Source organism: Indicator indicator, chromosome 18 (genome assembly GCF_027791375.1).
Source record: "Indicator indicator isolate 239-I01 chromosome 18, UM_Iind_1.1, whole genome shotgun sequence".
NCBI classification, from domain to species: domain Eukaryota; kingdom Metazoa; phylum Chordata; class Aves; order Piciformes; family Indicatoridae; genus Indicator; species Indicator indicator.
Genome location: NC_072027.1, coordinates 11,972,517 through 11,992,278, shown reverse-complemented (window position 1 = coordinate 11,992,278; position 19,762 = coordinate 11,972,517). Strand labels below are relative to the sequence as shown.

At 46.4% G+C, this 19,762-nt stretch overlaps 1 protein-coding gene across 2 annotated transcripts in view; it reads right to left on the bottom strand.

Annotated features, from left to right (window-relative positions):
- The window catches only part of NR3C1 (nuclear receptor subfamily 3 group C member 1), an 85,572-nt gene that overhangs the window by 9,386 nt on the left and 56,424 nt on the right, over positions 1–19,762 (bottom strand). For both annotated transcript variants that reach the window (XM_054389329.1, XM_054389330.1), the window contains exons 4-6: positions 17,307–17,423; positions 9,108–9,386; positions 4,015–4,159 (exon numbers count right to left, since the gene is read on the bottom strand). In XM_054389329.1, coding sequence (XP_054245304.1) covers positions 4,015–4,159; positions 9,108–9,386; positions 17,307–17,423 — 541 coding nt within the window. The remainder of the gene's footprint in view (positions 1–4,014; positions 4,160–9,107; positions 9,387–17,306; positions 17,424–19,762) is intronic.

Sequence of the window (19,762 nt, the reverse complement as noted above, 5' to 3'; positions counted from 1 at the left end):
CAGAATTAGTTACCAAAGAATGTTCAGAAATAGTTCTGGGAATCACAGAATCATAGAAGTTGGAAGGGACCTCCAGAGGTCACCCAATCCACCCACCCTGACAGAGCAAGATCACCCAGGGTAGAGCACACAGGAACACACCTAGATGGGTCTTGAAAGTCTCCAGAGTCTCCAGGGATGGGGACACAACCACAACCCTGGGCAACCTGTTCCAGTATTTCCCCACCCTTGTGAAGAACTTCCTCCTGATGTCCAACCTAAATCTGCCCTGCTCCAGTCTCAAACCATTGGCCCTCATCCTATCACCACAGTTCCTTCTAAACAGTCCCTCTCCAGCCTTCCTGTAGGTCCCCTTTGGATGTTGAAACACAGCTATTAGGTCTCCCTGGAGCCTTCTATTCTCCAGCCTGAACAGCCCCAACTCTTTCAGCCTGCCCCCATAGCAGTTCCAGCAGGTCTATGTCCCTCTCGTGCTGGGGGTCCCAGAGCTGGATGTAGTAAAGGTGAGGTCAGAGCAGAGGGGCAGAATTGTCTCTCTCCATTTGCTGGTCACACTGCTTCTGATGCAGCCCAGGATGCCATTGGCTTTCTGAGCTGTAAGTGCCCATTGCTGGCTCCTGTCCAGCTTCTCAGCCACCAGCTTCCTCAAGTCCTTTTCTGCAGCACTTCTCTCATCATCCCCCAGCCTGGACTGACATGAAGGATGTCTATCTACATCTATATCTGTATCTGTCTGTTTCAGTCTGTACCTCTGTCTGTCTATACCTGCACCTATACCCCCTATACAAGATCCGCAGATGGAAACTGCCAGCTGACACAAACGCAACTCTGTTGGAAAAGCAAAAAGGAATTCTTGTTTTGCAGTGTAAAATGCAGAGTTTAATGAATAATCCCACACTGCTCCATTAAAGGCTATTATCTCTGCCCAGAAATGAAGGAGAAAATGAAGCATAAGGAGATTAAATGAGAACAATTCTATGGATACATTTGGTGAACCTTTTTGCACCCAACAAATGCTAAGAAAAATGTTTGGTTTTTTTTTTTCCATCTCACAGAAACACTAGGATCCACCCTTCCCATCCTTAGCTGATGTCTCAACCTAAAATATACACAATGTGATGAACATTATTCAAATACATTGCATTATTTTACTGTATTTTGGTTTTTCCCCCTAAATAAATGAATCACTAATCATAGAACGGCAGGTTGGAAGGGACCCCAAGGATCATCTGCTCCAATGACAGGAGCACAGACACAGAAATGGAATATTCCATGCATATTCAATTTTTAGGAGAAGCCTGGTCAAATGACCTGGCTGCCAGCTTAAGACTCAAGAAGAGCAGAGTTTAATTCTCTTTCCCCCCACAGACTGTATTGATGATGCTTGGGAAATCAATGCTGATGGAATCAATAGCAGTAGTAATGAATGGTAGCAATCAACACTACCATGGCTACAGCTACCTGAGCACCAGGCCAAACAAGTCCTCTGCCTTCTGAGAAGCTCTGTGTTCAGTCAGGGGAAGAGATTTATCAGTGCCAAGGATCTGTTAGCTGGAGATGCAGCTTGACAAACCTCCTGACGGGTTAGACAGGCTTTCTGTGGGCAGCCCGCTTGCCTGAAACCTGTCAACATGAGCTAGCAGATCTTGCTACTCTGTGTAAGTAATTAGTAACTGCAGAGGAATAGTAGTGGACAGGGCTGGTGCAAGGATAAAGGTGTGCAAGACTTGTGCTGCTCAGATGCTTGAGCAGATTACACGAAACTGACGGAAGTTTTGTTATCAGAGAATCACAGAATGGGTTGGAAAGGGCTTTAAAGATCATCCAGTTACAGCCCCCTGCCATGGGCAGGGAAACCTTTCCCATAAAGGGAATTATTTGGCAGTTATGTCCATTTAAGACACCCAGGCTTGGAGAATCATGGAATTGTTTGGGTGGTAAAAGCCCTCTGTGTCCAACAATGAACCAAACACCACGAGGGCCATTAAACCATGTCGCCAAGTACAACGTCCACATGTTTCTTGAACACCTCCAGAGAAACTCCACCACCTCCTCAGGCAACCTAAACCTCCCCTGGCACAATTTCAGGCCATTTCCTTTTGTTTTAACACCTGATGCTAGACCAACAGCCACCTCACTGCAACCTCCTTTCAGGGAATTGTAGAGAGCAATGAGAACTCTTCAAAGACAGAGTTTCTCTTCCTAAAGCTGAAGACGGGATGTTTCAGTTGGACATGAGAATAAACTTCTTCACTGAAAGGGCTCTCAAAGACTGGAACAGGCTCCCCAGGGAGGTGGTTGAATCCCCATCCCTGGAGATGCTGCAAAGAGGCAGAGACTACTCTTCTTTCAGGAAAGAATTTTTTCCTACTATCCAGCCTAAACCTTCCCACTTCAGAAGCTACTGAGAAGCCAGCTACTGAGAAGTCAGCAGGGTTGCTGTATTTGTCCAGCTTCACTCCAAGGTGGCTGCATTTTTATTGATTAATGGTACATCAAAAGTTACAACCAGAGAGTTTTATGGAGAACCTGCAGCATACTGGAGGAGCAACTGCAGTGCCCTCAGCCTGCCAGCTTTATTGAAACTGAAAGTCATGTTGATAAACAACCTCTGTAGCAAAGCAGTGACTAGAATGAATTTGAGAATTAATATTTGGTGTAACAGAATTATCTTTCCAGTAGGGATTTTTTAGGAGTAGCAGCACATCCTCAGCTCTAAAGCTCTGTGGCTTTGAGCCATTGATAAAACAGCAGGAGCCCTCTGACTGAAAGCAAATTAGATGTTGTTATGCTGCTCATTAGTGACAACAGTAATTATTTCAATTCTACTACACTGAGACTATGTTACTCCAGAGATGGAGAACCACAGAACCATAGGACAGTTTGGGTTGAATGGGACCTCCAAAGGTCATCTAGTCCAAAACCCCTGCAGTCAGCAGGGAAATCCTCCACTAGATCAGGTTGCTCAGAGGCCTGACCTTGAATATCTCCAGGGATGGAAAATATTTGAAGAACTGTAATGAACAGTACACAGATAGGTCCTCACCTCGCAGGGGCTCCTCACCTTTCTTTGAAAAATGATGACGATGATCAAGAAATTATTACAGTTTATAAAGCCTGGACAAATTTTTACTTTGAAAAAAAATAAAGAGAATAAATAAATCACCTCAAATCCTGGGGTCACTTTTGGGCCTCTCGCTCCAGGAAGGACATTGGGGTACTGGAGCAGGTCCAGGGAAGTCCAGGGAAGGGTGAAGGGTCTGGAGAACAGGTCTGGTGAGGAGCAGATGAGGGAACTGGTGTTGTTTAGTGTGGAGAAGAGGAGGCTGAGGGGAGACCTCATTGCTCTCTGCAACTCCCTGAAAGGAGGTTGCAGTGAGGTGATTGTTGGTCTCTTCTCCCTAGTATCAGGTGATAGAAGGAGAGGAAATGGCCTCAAGTTACACCAGGGAAGGTTTAGGTTGGACATGAGGAACAATTTCTTTTCCTTGAGGGCTGTCAAGCCCTGGCCCAGGCTGCCTGGGGCCACAGTGGAGTCCCCATTCCTGGAGGGGTTTCAAAGTGGTGGAGATGTGGTGCTGAGGGACATGGACTAGTGGTGAGCTGGTAGTGCTGGGTTAAGGGTTGGACTGGATGATTTTGAAGGTGTTTTCCAACCAAAACAATCTAAAGATTTAAAGATTAAATAATGAATGGTGCAGGAACAGTCACAACATGGCACATTTTAGTACAAACACCTCCCACAAGCCCTTCTTGATCTAAATACATTTAATATTTCAACTAGCAGTTTTTCATTTGACTGATTTCAAACCATGAAGCAATCTGCCGAAAGGAAAAAAAAAAGCCAACAACAAAAAAATCCCCAAACCCAAGTTGCAAATGCCAGCCTGAGCTGTGATCTCTGCAGGAGTTTGCAACCCAGTGATTCACCCCTCAAGTGCAAACCCCAGAAGTGCTCTGTGGAGTCTCATCTCACCCTGAGGAACCTGGGAAGTGACTCAGGTCTTAACTTACTCATTAATAATCAGATCTGGTGCAAAGCACAGAAGGTTTCCATTGGATTGTTTGTATGATCTCCATCCTAAAGCAAAAGCCATCAGGAACATCCAGGAGTACTGCAGAAGGGTCATTTGGTCATCCAGGTGTAAGTTTCGGAAACCTGGGAAAGGAAGAACGGAGGCATGAGAGGGTTGGTTAAAAAAAAAGAAATCCCCAAATCTCCCCAAAGTTGGCACAGGACCATGGCTATCAGCAGCACAACTTCTCTATTACCACCTTTAAATGCATCACATTGACATTTCTGCAACTGCGACGACCACACCTGAAGGAACAACAACATCTCTGCCGTGTTATGAGCCTCTAACTCAGTCAAGGATTTTAGATCAGATTTTTGGTGAAAGAAACACAGGAATCAGAACAGCAGGAGGTGTCATTCCTGCTGGATGAAAAAAGAAAGCACAGTATTATAGTATGGTAGCGGTTGGAAGGGACCTCTGGAGATCAGTGAGTCCAACCCCTCTGCCAAAGCAGGGTCACCTAGAGAAGGTCACAGGAACACATCCAGGTGGGTTTTGAATGTATCCAGAGAAGGAGACTCCACCACCTCTCTGGGCAGACTACTCCAGCACCCTTAACTTAAAGAAGTTCCTCCTCACGTTCAGATGGAACTTGTGATGTTCAAGTTTGTGCCCATTACCCCTTGTCCTGTCACTGGGCACCACTGAACAAAGCCTGGTCCCATCCTCCTGCCACCCACCCTTTCAGTATTAATCAGCATTGATGAGATCCCTCCTCACTCTGCTCTTCTCCAGACTGAACAGCCCCAAGTCTCTCAATCTTTCCTCACAAGAGAGATGCTGCAAGTGTTCCAAGCTATGCTGGATAAGGCCTTGAGCAACTTGGTCTAGTGGAAGGTGTCTCTGCTATGGGCAGAAAGTGGATGATCTTTAAGGTCCCTTTGAACCCAAACCATTCTAAGAATCTACACTATGAATATTGGTAGTATTTACATTATATTAATACTAATTTCGTATTTTTCTGTATTAACAAGTCATTGAGTTATCTTCCCACTAGACAGCCAATGGTTTAGTACCCTGAACTTACAAGATTTCTGTTGCACTAGTTACCATCATTAACTGCTTCTAATTGTACAAGGCCATGTGGCATGAGCAGAGCCAATTAAAGAGTGAGGAAATGGGTGAAATCTGAAAATTGGTCTCTTAAACACCCTTCAAATGTAGGCAGTTTTTAATTGGCAATCCCAGTTCCTATTAGATCCTGCCTACACCCAGCCAAACAAACACTGTGCAGCTTGAACTCAGGCTTTAATCATTATCAGATGCTAATGAAATTAAACAAAATCGATTTGAATTCAGGCTTTAATCATTATTAAATTATTATTAATTGTGATGAAAGTCTGAATTCAAGTTGATTTTGTTTAACTTTATGAAGCATCTGACATCTAAAGGCCTTGTTCCTGTGCTGCCTCCTGGAGATGTGCAAATAGCATTCAGGAGATTAATAAATGGCATCATAGAATGGTTTGAGTTGGAAGGAACCTCCAAAAGTCATCTAGTCCAACCCCCCTGAAATCAGCAGGGACATCCTCCACTAAATCAGGTTGCTCAGAGCCTTGTTGAGCCTGACCTTGAATATCTCCAGGGATGGGGCCTCAATTGCTTCCCTGGGCAACCTGTTGCAGTGTTCCAGCACCCTCATGGTAAAGCACCTGTTCTTAACATCCAATCTCAGTCTACTCTTGTCTCATTTCAAACCATTGCCTCTTGTTCTATCACTGCAGGCCTTTGCAAACACTCCCTGTGCAGCCTTCTTGTAGGCCGCCTTCAGGTACTGGAAGGCTGCTATTAGACCTCCCTGTTGGGATGTCTAACTGCTCCCCAAAAAAGCTTCTGGCTTTGGAGAGGCAGCAGGAACCACCAGTTACCACTTCTAAAATACCAGCAAAGTGTTGTGAAGTTATTTCAAACTTACTGGGTCAAATCTTGAAATCTTTGCTCAAAGCCTCCTGCAGGAAATGGCTATTTTGAAATCTCAGCTAAAGGGTTTGGCAACCAGAGCTGTTGGTGTCTGATCATCTACAGCCAGTTGTGGTTTATAGACATTAAATACTCAAAGAAGCACCTCAGCAACCCAAAAAAGATTAAAATTTGATATGAAAAATTCCTTTTAATGCCATTATTAAGGAGAAGATTGGCATTAAGAGCATATGTTCTAACCTGGTGGGTCTGTCTAATTAGGGAAACTCTTCAGCAGTCAGAAGTGTTTTAGTGGTATCTATATCTGTATTTGAGAATAGCAGATGGTCTCCTGAAGACTTGTCCCAGAAGAAAGTGTGTGATGAGAACTTCTCCTAACACAGACCTCAGCTACTTCAGCCTAACTCCCCAATACAGAAAAGCCTTGACAGACACAAGTCTCTGTTCATCTCTCTGCTGGACACAGACTCACAGAGTGGTGGGGGTTGGAAGGAACCCTCCAGAGACCGAGTCCCATCCCCTGCCCCGGCACGCATCCATACGCGTCTTGCAAGTCTCCAGAGAAGGAAGACTCCACAACCTCTCCAGGCAGCCTGCTCCAGGGCTCCAGAACCCTTACACCAAAGAAGTTTCTCCTCATGTTGACATGGAACTTCCTAGGTTCCAGGTTGTATCCACTGCCCCTTGTCCTATCACAGAACAGCACTGAAAAGAGACTGCCACCATCTTCTCAACACCCAACCCTTCAGATATTTGTAAACTTTAATAAGATCCCCTCTTAGGCTGCTCTTCTCAGCCTAAACAGCCCCAGATCTCTCAGCCTTTCCTCATCAGACATATGTTCCACTCCCTTCTCCAACCCTGTAGCCTCTGTTGGATACTTTCTGCTATATCCCTGTCCCTCTTGAACTGGGGTGCCCAGAACTGGACACACAGTACTCTAGATGTGGTTTCACAAACACAGAGTAGAGGGCGAGGAGAACCTCCCTTGTCCTGTGACCATATTCTCCTCAATGCACCCCAGGGGACCTTTGGCCTATTTGGCCACAAAGCACACATTGCTGTCCCATGGATAACTCATTGTCCACCAGGAGTCCAAGGTCCTTCTCCATGGAGCTGCTTTCCAGCAGGTGAATCCCTAACCTGTACTGGTGCCTGGTGTTGTTCCTGCCCAGAGTTCAGCCTTTTTTTCTTGCTGTGAATTTCTTTCCCTTGCCTCCAAAGAGCTATGATGACAACTCATAAATACCATTCTGAGACTCTTTTCCTTTGGCAGACCTGCTCCATGACGTTATTCTTGGCCAACAGAAGCAACAGGGAGGTGGCTTTTGAAAACAGGTAGCCAACAGTACTGACTAGAGGTGGAAAGGAGAAAACCACCATCCTTTGTTCTGTCAGGATCAAACAGATCCTCACCTTTACTTTCATATCAGGCCTCACCCATGATTTACATCCAGTCCTGGGGTTTGACATCAGCTCTTCTGTAAGTGGACTGCTGGCTGTGTCTTCAGGTGGAAACTAAAATAGCACCAAATATTCCCCATTCCCCAGATGACATCTAGTCTAACTACAGTGCTTCAGAGAAAATGAACATCTTGACTTCCATCCTGGAACTGGCCGCTCAAATGCCTCTTGTTGCCAAGAAAGGTTGGACCAGATGATCCTCGAGGTCCCTTCCAATCTGAGCTTCTCTGATTCTAACCCCAGACAAACAAAAAACTACAGATATGGTGAGGGGTAGTATAGAAAGAATCATCCATGAATGCAGACCCAGACAAGCAGCAGCAGCAGCCCAAAAGTCAACAGAACCTCATTGCTAAAAATATTCTAGAAACAATTATCTAAGAGGTGGGACCAGCGCAAATAAAAATAGTTCTTTTGATTAGTTTTAAAAAAAAATCTGTATTTTATTATAAATGTTAACAGTCAGTGTTTCCAGAATCCCACCACTGTTGGGTTTGGAAAGGACCTCTGGAAATCACCCAGTCCACCCTCCTTGCTAAAGCAGGATCACCTAGGGCAGGATACATAGGACCACAATGTCCAGGTGGGTTTGGAATCTTTCCAGAGAAGGAGACTCTACAACCTCTCTGATCAGCCTGGTCCAGGGCTCCAGCACCCTCACACCAAAGAAGTTTCTTCTCCTGTTCAGATGGAACGTCCTGGGTTCCAGTTTGTGCCTGTTGCTCCTTGTCCTGTCACTGGTTACCACTGAAAATGATGATCACAGAAACACAGAACTGCTGAAGTCAGAAGAGACCTTTGAGATCATCAAGTCCAACTGCTCACCTAGAGCTCACAATCCCACCACTACTGCTAAGCCACCACCACTGAACCATGTCCTTCAGCACCACACCCAAGCAATTTTTAAATACCTCCATGGATGGGGACTCCACAACCTTCCTGGGCAGCCTGCTCCAAAGAGTTGAAGCAAAATGACCTAATTTGTAATTGTGGTAGAGGAATTTTTGCATGTGCATTTTTTCCTCACTTTTGCACTCCAGATTTATCTGAGACGTGAATAAGCCCAGATACTACCAAACCTTCATCTGTGAAAGGTATGAAGAACAGGTCTGGTGAGAAGCAGCTGAGAGAATTCAGGCTGTTTAGTCAGGAGAAAAGGAGGTTGAGAGGAGAACTCATTGCTCTCTACAACTCCCTGGAAGGAAGTTGCAGTGAGGTGGGGGTTGGTCTCTTCTCCCTAGTATCAGGTGATAGGAGAGGAAATGGCCTGAAAATGTGCCAGGGGAGGTTTAGGTTGGACATGAGGAACAATTTCTTTGCTGCAGGAGGGTCAGGCATCAGAACAGGCTGTCCTGGGAGGTGGTGGAGTCACCATCCCTGGAGGTGTTCAAGAAACCTGTGGGCATGGAACATGGGGACAGGGTTTAACGGTCATGGTGGTATTGTGTTGACAGTTGGACTTGATGATCTTAGAGGAGTTTTCCAACCACGGTTCTATGACACTTTGAATCCCAGAATCCCAGAATGATAGGGGTTGGGAGGGACCTCTGTAGATCACCTAGTCCACTGCCCCTGCCAGAGCAGCGTGTGAAATACCATTTTGAGTTGAAAAGGCTGCAGTTGGTGATAAAAGCATTTGTGCCTTACCTGGTATTGCCTTCGCCCACTTGACTGCAGCCACCACTTGCCGTCCCCCCAGCATGTTGAGGGTGGAGAGGATGCGCCAGCTGGAGTCAGGCAGGGAGCTGTCATAGCCTGAGTACAGCACCTCAGGCTCGATCACCTCCAGCAGTGAGACCAGCGTGGGGGTCAGCTGGGGCAGGGTGGCAGGAACGATGCTCTTGTTGCCAGGGCTTTCAGAACCATCCCGTGTCCCTGTGGCGCTCGCCTGCTGGATGCCTTTGATCTTCTTCTTTGTTTTTCGAGCTAGGAAAGTTTGGGTAAAGGCACAGGTGAGATAATGGAATGTGACCACATGGCAAGAGAAACCCAGCAGAGGAAACCCAGCGCTGGATTTCCAGCAGCTGGGGATCAGGCAGTAGAAACTTCACAGATTTTTTTCTTGAATCTGTAAATAATTTCACTTTACAGATTAACAGACTGCAATCAATTGGAAGGGACCCTCAAAGGTCATCTTGTCCAACTTCTCTGCACTCAGAAGGGACACCTCCAACTAGATCAGGCTGCCCAGGGCCACACTGAGTCTCCTTCCATGCAACCTGATCTAGATGTCCCAGTGTTATCAGAGAAGTTGGAATCAGTGATCCCCAGAGGTCCCTTCCAACCACTATCACGCTATGATGGCACACTTTTTAAGTTCCTTAAAATCAGAGTCACAGACTGGTTTGGGTGGGAAGGGACCTTTCAAGGTCATCCAGTCCGACCCCCCTGCAGTCACCAGGGATATCTGCAACTAGAGCAGATTGCTCTCATCCCCAGACAACCTCACCTGCAACGGTTCCAGGGATGAGGCATCTCCTGCCTCACTGGGCAACCTTGGCCAGGCTCTCACCACCTCAGTGCCAAACATTTCTTCCTTCTCTCCAGTCTGAATCTCTCTGTTTTAGTTCAAACCATCATTCCTTGTCCTGCCACAACATGCCCTGCTCAAAAGTCTGTCCCCAGCTTACTGACTGCCCGCTTTAAGTCCTGAAAGGCCACCAGAAGATCTGCCTGAAGCCTCTCTTCTCCAGGCTGAGCAATTTCAACTCTCTTAGCCTAATACTACATTAGGTATAGAAACCATGCAGAAGAACGGGAGAAAAAACAACCGAAATTCTCTTTAATGGGTAAGAAGTTACATGATCTCTCAAGCCAGGGAAAACATTTTTTGGGAGAGGCTGGGCAGGAGGAGATTTTTCCCCTGCCAGCTCTCTTGCATATAAATCACTGCTGCGCAATTAAACCATAAAAACCTTGGCCAAATAAATAAAACATCACAGGGAGATGTTAACTGTAAACTACCAAAAGTTGGAACAAGCCTTTTATTAGCATCTTGTCAATAGTGGAGGCTGGGCCTTGGCTCTGGGCTCTGCTGGATGCAGTCCAGCACTGTTTAACCCTAACCAAAACCAAACTCAGCTCCTTGCCTGGGTCTCGTTTAATTAACTGATTTCTCTGCTGGAACTTCTGAGATAAATCAGTAGTACATCAAAGCATCCTGTAATGTGGTGGTTCACACTGAGAGGTTCTACTGGCCCATTCAGAATCTGTAATCATAAAATCACAGAATGGTAGGGGTTGGAAGGGACCCCCCCTGCCAGAACAGGATCACCCAGGGCAGGTCACACAGGAACACATCCAGGTGGGTTTTGAAAGTCTCCAGAGAAGGAGACTCCACAACCTCTCTGGGCAGCCTGCTCCAGGGCTCCAGCACCTTCACACCAAAGAAGTTTCTCCTCATGTTGACATGGAACTTCCTGGGTTCCAATTTGTGCCCATTGCCCCTTGTCCTACCACAGGACACCCCTGAAAGAGCCTGGCCCCTTATTGACACCCACCCTTCAAATACTTACAAACTTTAATAAGATCTCCTCTCAACCCTTCTCTTCTCCAGGCTAAACAGCCCCAGGTCTCTCAGCCTCTCCTCATCAGACAGATGTCCCACTCCCCTCATCAACTTTGTAGCATGCATTGGACACTCTCCCTGTCTCTCTTGAACTGGGGAGCCCAGAACTGGACCCAGGACTCCAGATGTGACCTCACTAGGGCAGGAGTACCTCCTTTGACCTGCTGGCCGCACTCTTCTTAATGTACCACAGGAGACCATTGGCCTTCTTGGCCAGAAGGGTACATTGCTGGAACATGGATAACTCATTGTCTAACAGAATCATCAGAAATGAACCAACTCTGCAGCTTGACAACTCATAAAATCCCTCATCCTGACCCTATTTGTCCCTCTGGTGATGACAGAGCCTTCCGAAAGTGCTAAAGAGACAAAATCCTCCCTGGGCTTTGTATAAAATGCAGTTTCCCAACGGTTTAGACACTGGCCATGTTTGCCAGGACTGTCATGTGAGAATAGCAAATGTCATCTGCAGCTTCCAAAGAGCTTCTTGTTATTCTCATCTGAATTTTGAAATCATAGAACCATAGAATAATTTGGGTTGGAAAGGACCTTTAGAGGTCATCCAGTCCAACCTCACTGCAGTCAGCAAGGACATCCACAACTACATCAGATTGCTCAGATCCCCATCCAACATGTTGAATGTTGCCACAGATGGGGCATCTACCACCTCTAAGTGCCTGTTCCAGTGTTTCATAACCCTCAAGATAAAAAAGTTCTTCTTCAAATGGTTGCTCTCAAATCTTTTCAACATTCTGGCTTTTTTTTTTTCTTTTTCCTCCACCATCCTCCAAAGCAGAAGACCTAATCCGACTTCAATTCCCATGCAGATGTCTTCAGCTTGAAGCAGACACCTGGTATGGAGCATTTCCAGCCCAGAATGTCTAGTAAAATGAGAAACAAAAGAAAGCTATCTGATAAAAAATGGATTATGCAAGAATTTTTATGAGGCTGTGCTACCAGACCTGACTCAGATCTACAGTCATAACTCACCAACAACAACAAAAGAAAGGTTGAGATAATGGATTTCTTTACCATTTCTTCTCAGATATAAAATACCACCAATTTTAAGACAGCTCCTTAGGGCAAAATACAGAAGATAATCCAGACAGATTAACTCAGCATGGCAAAAAAAGCCTTTTCTGTTAAAAAGAAACAAAGAGAGAAGCCCCCAAGTCCCTGAAGTCTGGCAGCCAGCAATGCTGTGCAGGTTCTTTTGCACCACACGTTTCCTGCCCGTGGGGCTGGCAGCCTGTGCACCTCAGCAGGCACTTGAGAGAATTGTTTGGGTTGGAGAAGATCTCTAAGATCATTGACTCCAACCATCAACCTAACACCACCATGGCCATTAAACCATGTCCCCACATTTCTTGAACACTCCCAGGGACGGTGACTCCACCACTTCCCCAGCCAGCCTGTTCCAATGCCTGACCACTCCTGCAGCAAAGGAATTGTTCCTCATGTCCAACTTAGACTTCCCCTGGCACAATTTCAGGCCATTTCTTCTTGTTCTATCACCAGATACTAGTGAGAAGAGACCATCCAACCACCTCACTGTAACCTCCTTCCAGGGAGCTGTAGAGAGCCACAAGGTCTCCCCTCAGCCTCCTCTTCTCCAGTCTAGACAACCCCTGTTCCCTCAGCTGCTCCTTATCAGACCTGTTCTCCATACCCTCCAACAGCTTTGTTGCCCTAGGATTTCACACATCATAGACCAAATAGGTTCTCAGACACCAAACAAATTCTCTTCTATTTGTTAACATCAGACAAAATCTATTTGTAAAACTAATTTTCCCTTCTGTTTCTCAAAGTTACCTTCTGAAAGCATGTTTCTAATTTTACTTAGCACTGGTGAGGCCACACCTTGAATACTGGCTTTGGCCCCTCACTGCAAGAAGGACATTGAGCTACTGGAGCATGTCCAGAGAAGAGCAACAAAGCTGGTGAAGGGTCTGGAGAAGAGGTCTGGCGAGGAGTAGCTGAGGGACCTTGCGTTGTTCAGCCTGGAGAAAAGGAGGGAGTTGCAGAGAACCAGAAGATCTCCCCTCACCCTCCACGCTTCACCAACCTGGGAGGTGGTGAAACATTCCTACCAGTGTGCTGGAGACTAAATGCCAGACAGACATGGAGAATATGCACCTCACCTCTAAAATGAGATTAGCAATGCCAGAACCCATTGCAGATCTAGCACAGGGCACACAGAAAGAGGAAGAGAGCCTTGAAAAAACTGCAATGAGTTCATACATGAAGAACAGCAGAAAAAAACCCCATAAACTGCCAAGAGTTTAACTATAAAATGCAGCATGAAAGGCTGAAAAAAATTAGAGATGATTTTTTACAAGCTTAAAAACTCAACAATAAATCTTTTGTTCAAAGACATAAGAAGGAGAAAGAGTGCCAAGGAATGCTGGGGGTCAATTAACGATGGGAGTGGAAATGAGAACTCAAAGAAATAAAGGCACGAAACATCCTCATTCTACTGAACAAGTCTCTGCTACCTGCAGCTTCACACTTTTATGTCTCTCCATTCTCCTGTGTCCATAAAAACCTGCAATAGAGACACAGAAGTGGCAGAACAGGGTAATAAGAATAGCTAGAGGTATGAATGTACCAGACAATCTTCATGGCTTGAAGTCCAGATGGAGATTGGTGAGAAGTGGTGTCCCTCAGGGGTCCATACTGGGACCACCACTGTTTAATATTGGTGTCAATGCTGTAGGCAGCAGGACCAAGTGCACCATCATCAGGTTTGCAGATGACACCAAGATGAGTGGTGCTGTTGATATGCTAGAGGGACAGGAATGCATCCAGAAGGACCTGGACAAGTTAGAGAGGTGGGCCCAGGTGTGCCTTATGAGGTTCAACAAGAAAGATCAAGTGCAGGGTCCCACACCTGGGTCTGAACAGTCCTCATTATCACTAGGAGGTGATAGAAAGCAGCGCTGTGGACTCGGCAGTGCTGGTGGATGAGAAGCTGGACATGATCCAGCAGCGGGCACTTGCAGCCCAGAAGGCCAATGGCATCCTGGGCTGCATCAAAAGCAGCGTGGCCAAGAGACAGAGAGAGCTGATTCTGCTGCTCTGCTCTGGTGAGACCTCACCTGGAGTGCTTTGTCCAGCTATGGGATTCCCAGCATAAGAAGGACATGGACCTGTTGGAGAGGGTCCAGAGGAGGCCACAAAGATGGCCAGGGGGATCGAGCACCTCCTGTATGGGGCCAGGCTGGGAGGGCTGGGGCTGTTCAGCCTGTTGCACCAGAACTGGACACAGTACTGCAGGTGGGGTGTCATGACAGCATGGAAGAAGTCTCCCAGCAAGTAAGGTCAGGTGAAAGGAGCCTTCAGGGTGAGGTGCAAGGGTGGTTTGATCTCCTGCTAGTCATGAAGTGGCTACTTCTAACCATTGTTTATGCACTGAGGAGCCACCTGATGACTAATTAGAAATGGCTGTCTAATTTGTACGCAAATTTAACTCTCAACCAACAGGCATTCCTGAACTCTGACCCCAAAACTCTGCCCTACTGAGACCACACCTGGAATACTGTAATCCAGTTTTGGGCTCCCCAGTTCAAGAGAGACAGGAATATGCTGGAGAGAGTCTAATGGAGAGCTATGAGGATGATGAAGGGACTTGAACATCTCACCAATGAAGAAAGACTCAGAGACCTGGGGCTCTTTAGTCTTGAGAAGGCTGAGAGGGGATCCTATCAATGTCTATAAATATCTGAGGGGTGGGTGCCAAGATGAAGGTGCTGGGCTCTTTTCAATGGTGCCCAGTGATAGCACAAGGAACAATGGGTACAAGCTTGGACACAGGAGGTTCCACCTCAACGTGAAGGGACACTTCATTACTGTGAAGGTGCTGAAACTCTGGAGCAGGCTGCCCAGAGAAGTTGTGGAGTTTCCTTCTCTAAAGACTTTCAAGACTTGTCTGGATGTGTCCCTATGTGTCCTGCCCTAGGTGATACTGCTTTTGCAGTACCATTCTATGATTCTATGGTAAGATAAAAGGAACAGTGTCTTAGTCTCTTCTGCACTTCCAGTTTTCCTTTCTACCAGTCCTTCTGTAGACCAATCCACCATCTGTTCAGATCTGATAAATCACCTTTTCCATGAGAGTTTTTCACTGCTTTGCTCTACCCTGAGCTCTCCCATTTTTGCACTGCTGAGTTTCTAGCTCCCTTTTCCCTCTCAGTCCCCCCCTCCTCTTCCCAACAACTTATATAACAATATCCATCCTCCAGAAAGTCCCTCTTTTCTAGGATTCTCTGTGCCAAACTTCAGGCAAACAAACTATAGCTGGAAGCGCTCCAAGCTCCCTGTGGAAAGCGGCGAGTGTCCGACCTCATTCCATTTTCATTTTCTTTGGTGCAAAAGGCAGCTCCAAGAACACATCCCACAGCCTGACATAGCCACATTGGTATCTACTTGAAAAAGAGCTCACACAACTTGATGCTGGAATGGAAATATTTACTATTACAGCAATATCCATAAGGAGAAGCTTTATTTATGTGCACTTGCAGCCCAGCAGGCCAATGGCATCCAGGGCTGCATCAAAAGCAGTGTGGCCAGAAGACTGAGAAGTGATTGTGCACCCTGCTCTGCTCTGGGGAGACCTCATCTGGAGTGCTGTGTTCAGATCTGAAGCCCTCAATACAAGAACAACATGGACCTCCTGGAGGTCCAGAGAAGGCCATGAAAGTGATCAGAAACCTGGAGAATCTCTCCTGCAAAGATAGGCTGAGGGAGCTGGGGTTGTTCAGCCTGGAGAAGAGAAGGCTGAAGGGAGACCTACTAGCAGCTTTCCAGTACCTGAAGTGGGCTACAAGACTGCAAGAGGAACTCTTTGCAAAGGTCTATAGTGATAGGACGAGGGGCAATGGTTTGAAATTAGAGAAGATTCAGATTGGATGTTAGGAACAAATTCTTTAACATGAGGGTGGTGAACACAGCTTGCCCAGGGAAGCAGTTGAGACCCCATCCCTGGAGATATTCAAGGTCAGGCACAGCAAGGTTCCCCTCTTTCAGCTCAAAGCCATTGCCCCTCATCCCAGCATTACAAGCCCTTGTCAAAAGTCTCTCCCCAGCTTTCTTCACCACTCCTATTTTACTCAAGGATATTATCCCTGACTGAAATAAAACTCTCCTATTTGTATCTGCCAAACACATTTCTGACATTTTTACCCTACCCGATCATTTTGATTATAAAGGTATGACCATGCTAATTACCCCAGCAATTAGTGGTATTCATGTCTACAGCTCAAGGAAAAGAAAATATCAAGGATAAATCACAGCTGACACTAATAAAAATGTTTGATGCCATTTTACAACTGCTGCTGAATCTTTGCTGATGTTGTCTTCAGTTTCTCATAGGCCATCCAGGATGCAGCAGAGAATATGCACTGGTACATCCCAATGTATTTATTTAACCTATCTTTTCTAGAGATTCTGATAGATATTTAAGAAGAATTCACAATATGAACAAAAATAATTTCCTTTTCTCCAGTCTGAAGGCAACAGTGTCTGAAAGGGTCCTAGAAGAAAGCGGGGGAGGGACTTTTTACAAGGGCTTGTAGTCACAGGATGAGAGACAATGGCTTTGAGCTGGGAAAGGGGAGATTTAGACTGCAGATTAGCAAGAAATTCTTGACAATGAGCGTGGTGAGACACTGGAACAGGTTGCCAAGGGAGGTTGTGGATGTCCCTCCCTGGAAGTGTTCAAGCCCAGGTTGGATGAGGCCTTGAGCAACCTGGTCTAGTGGAAGTTGTCCCTGTCTGTGGCAGACAGGGTGGAAGTAGATGAACTTTGAGGTCCCATCCAACCCAAACCACTCTAGGATTCAGTGAATCAGCCCCTCTTCAGTTTCAGATCTGTGTCTCTGGGCTTTCCCTCTGCTCAGTGGTTTCAGTGTCAGGTCACTCCCTGAGTAAGGAGGAGCAGGCGTAACGCTTCCTAACAGGAGTTCTTCTGAAGTTCTGCTGTCTCAGATTCAGGGAGAAAGCAACAAGATATGTGTGCTGACAGAATAAAAAATAACCCTGTTCTGTGTGGATGACTCACTTGTGCTGAACACACCGAGGGACAGAGCCACTGAGCATGGAGAGGAAAGGCCAGGAGAAATATCAGCATTAAACCCCTTTGCTTTGCATTCAAATGCTTCCCCCCCCTGAAATGCATCACTTTCAACATACTGAAGTGCTGCTCAAATAATTGCTTCAGCTTCACAAGCAGCATGACCTTTATTGTCTAGGAGTAGAAAATAAAGAAGATGTGAAGTTACCTTCGAGGTTCATGCCAGCCTGGAGACATTTGCGGTAGCGGCAGGCCGGGCAGTTTTTCCTGCGGATCTTGTCGATGATGCAGTCGTTCCTCCCGGCACACAGGTAGTTGTGCTGCCCTGTGGGCACAGAGACACAAAACACCTGTGAGCTCCACCACCAGAGCAGCAGGTGAACTCATTCCTTCAGTAGTGTTAAGGCCCTGGGGACTAAACAACATCTTCACTAACCGTACTTAATTTCTTGTGAAAACAAGATCAGTATCCAGAGAATCAGAGAATTATTTGTGTTGGAAAAGCCTTCTAAGATTATCCAGTCCAGCCATCAACCCAACACCACCATGGCCACTAAACCATGTCCCCAAGTACCACAGCCACACATTGCTTCAACACCTCCAGGCATGGTGACTCCACCACCTCCCTGGGCAGCCTGTTCCAATGTCTGACCACTCCTGCAGCAAAGAAATTGTTCCTCATGTCCAACCTAAACCTCCCCTGGCACAATTTCAGACCATTTCCTTTCCTTCTATTACCTGATACTAGGGAGAAGAAACCAACCCCCACCTCACTTGGACCTTTCAGGGAGTTGTAGAGAACACTGAGGCCTCCCCTCAACCTCCTCTTCTCCTGATTAAACAACCCCAGTTCCCTTAGCTGCTCCTCATCAGACCTGTTCTCCAGACCCATCTAGATGTGTTCCTGTGTGGCCTACCCTAGGTGATCCTGCTCTGGCAGCAGGGTTTGATTTCATGATCTCTGGAGGTCCCTTCCAACCCCTACCATTCTATGATTCAAGTTCACAGCTGCCCAGAGGATGTGCCAGCTGTGCAAGGAAGGACTTCAGTTATCTTTGCCTCTCAAAACCCAACGATCCTTCGTCAATAATGCACTGGTGAATCTGGTAGTGAGTAAACAGAGCTGTTTCCAAGAAGATTTATGGCAGGAGATTCCTCCTAAGAGAGGTTGGATGCTCTCAGTTTTGCAGTGCCCATAGCACAAGTTGGTGCCTGAGGCTCTGAAACACTGTGAGGCTGAAGGAGTCTCGGTCCACTTGAGGACACCAGTGTGTAAAAAGGTTAGAAACTGAAGACAAAGGATTTGGGGAAACAAAATTAAAAATGCTGAAGGGCAAAGACAATCTGGAGCAGAGCAGGAGGCAGAGGTGTTGGGGCTATGTGTGGAGGGGAGGTGTGAGGATCAGAAGCAAGGTGAGGAAGCGGAGGTGGGGAGGAGTGGTAAAGATCTGGGTTGGCAGCAGGGTGGGGGGTAATATGCTGGGAGGTGAACTGGGTTGGTTCTGGGATGGGAGAGACTGAATCGTGAGGGCTTTGAAGCACCACAAAAATAACAACTGGAACAAGATGGTTTTGGGCACTCTGGGTTCCTGAAGAAGGTCCCATTTGCATGAAGAATCACATATAAGTGTGTGTTGTTGTCCCACCTTCATCCTTCCTCTTCTCCTCTGGAGTTTCACTCTTTACTGAAGGACATACATTCTATATTCATTTTCTAGATCCTGCTACTTTCAGTTTCTGTGCTTATTTCCAGCACAGCACATGTGTGGGAAGGTACAAAAAAGGGTTGCAGGCTGCAGGCTGGGTAACCAACGTGCAAAGTCAGCTTGATCTGTACACTGACAGGTGCCTGGCAGCTACTAGTGGAAAGGATATTGCAGAAACAAATTCTCTTGACATATGTTCTTAATAAGAAACAAGGCTGGAAGAGACAAAAGGGAATTATTTGTTCCTTAAAGTAAATACTAGAACTAGGAGATCCTGGAAGAGCTCCTGAAAACCTCCACCATGTCGAATTGGAAGGATTAAGGTTGGGCTAATGTGTGGGACAATAAAAATTAAAGCTTTGAGGAATTTATTGCAGTTTTTCACCTTCAAGCCTGCTTATGTTTTTAACACTAATACAGCTGATGTATGATGTGGCAAGTAGCATCACTGATCTGAAGGAACCTGAAGGGTTGATTTCTTCTTGGATCAGTATTTTTGTGATTTGGTGCAGCTTGAGGATGGGCAAACCCATTGCTATCAGATACATCCAGCTGGCACATAATGCTGCTTCTGAGAGAGAGCCACTGACCTGATTGTAATCAAAAATGTAGATCCTGTGTCCTGGGCTGCATCAAAAGCAGTGTGACCAGCAGGATGAGGGAGGTGATTCTACCCCTCTAGTCTGCTCTGGTGAGACCCTACCTGGAGCACTGTGTCCAGTTCTGGTGCCCACAGAACAAGAATGACATTGTACTGCTGAAGAAGGTCCAGAGAAGGCCAGGAAGATGATCAGAGGGCTGGAGAACCTCCCTTATGGGGACCCGCTGAGACATTTGGGGCTGTTTAGCCTGGAGAAGATAACACTCCAGGGAGATCTTAGAGCAGCCTTCCAGTACCTGAAGAGGGCCCAAAGAAAGCTGGGGAGGGACTTTTGACAAGGGCCTGTGGTGACAGGAC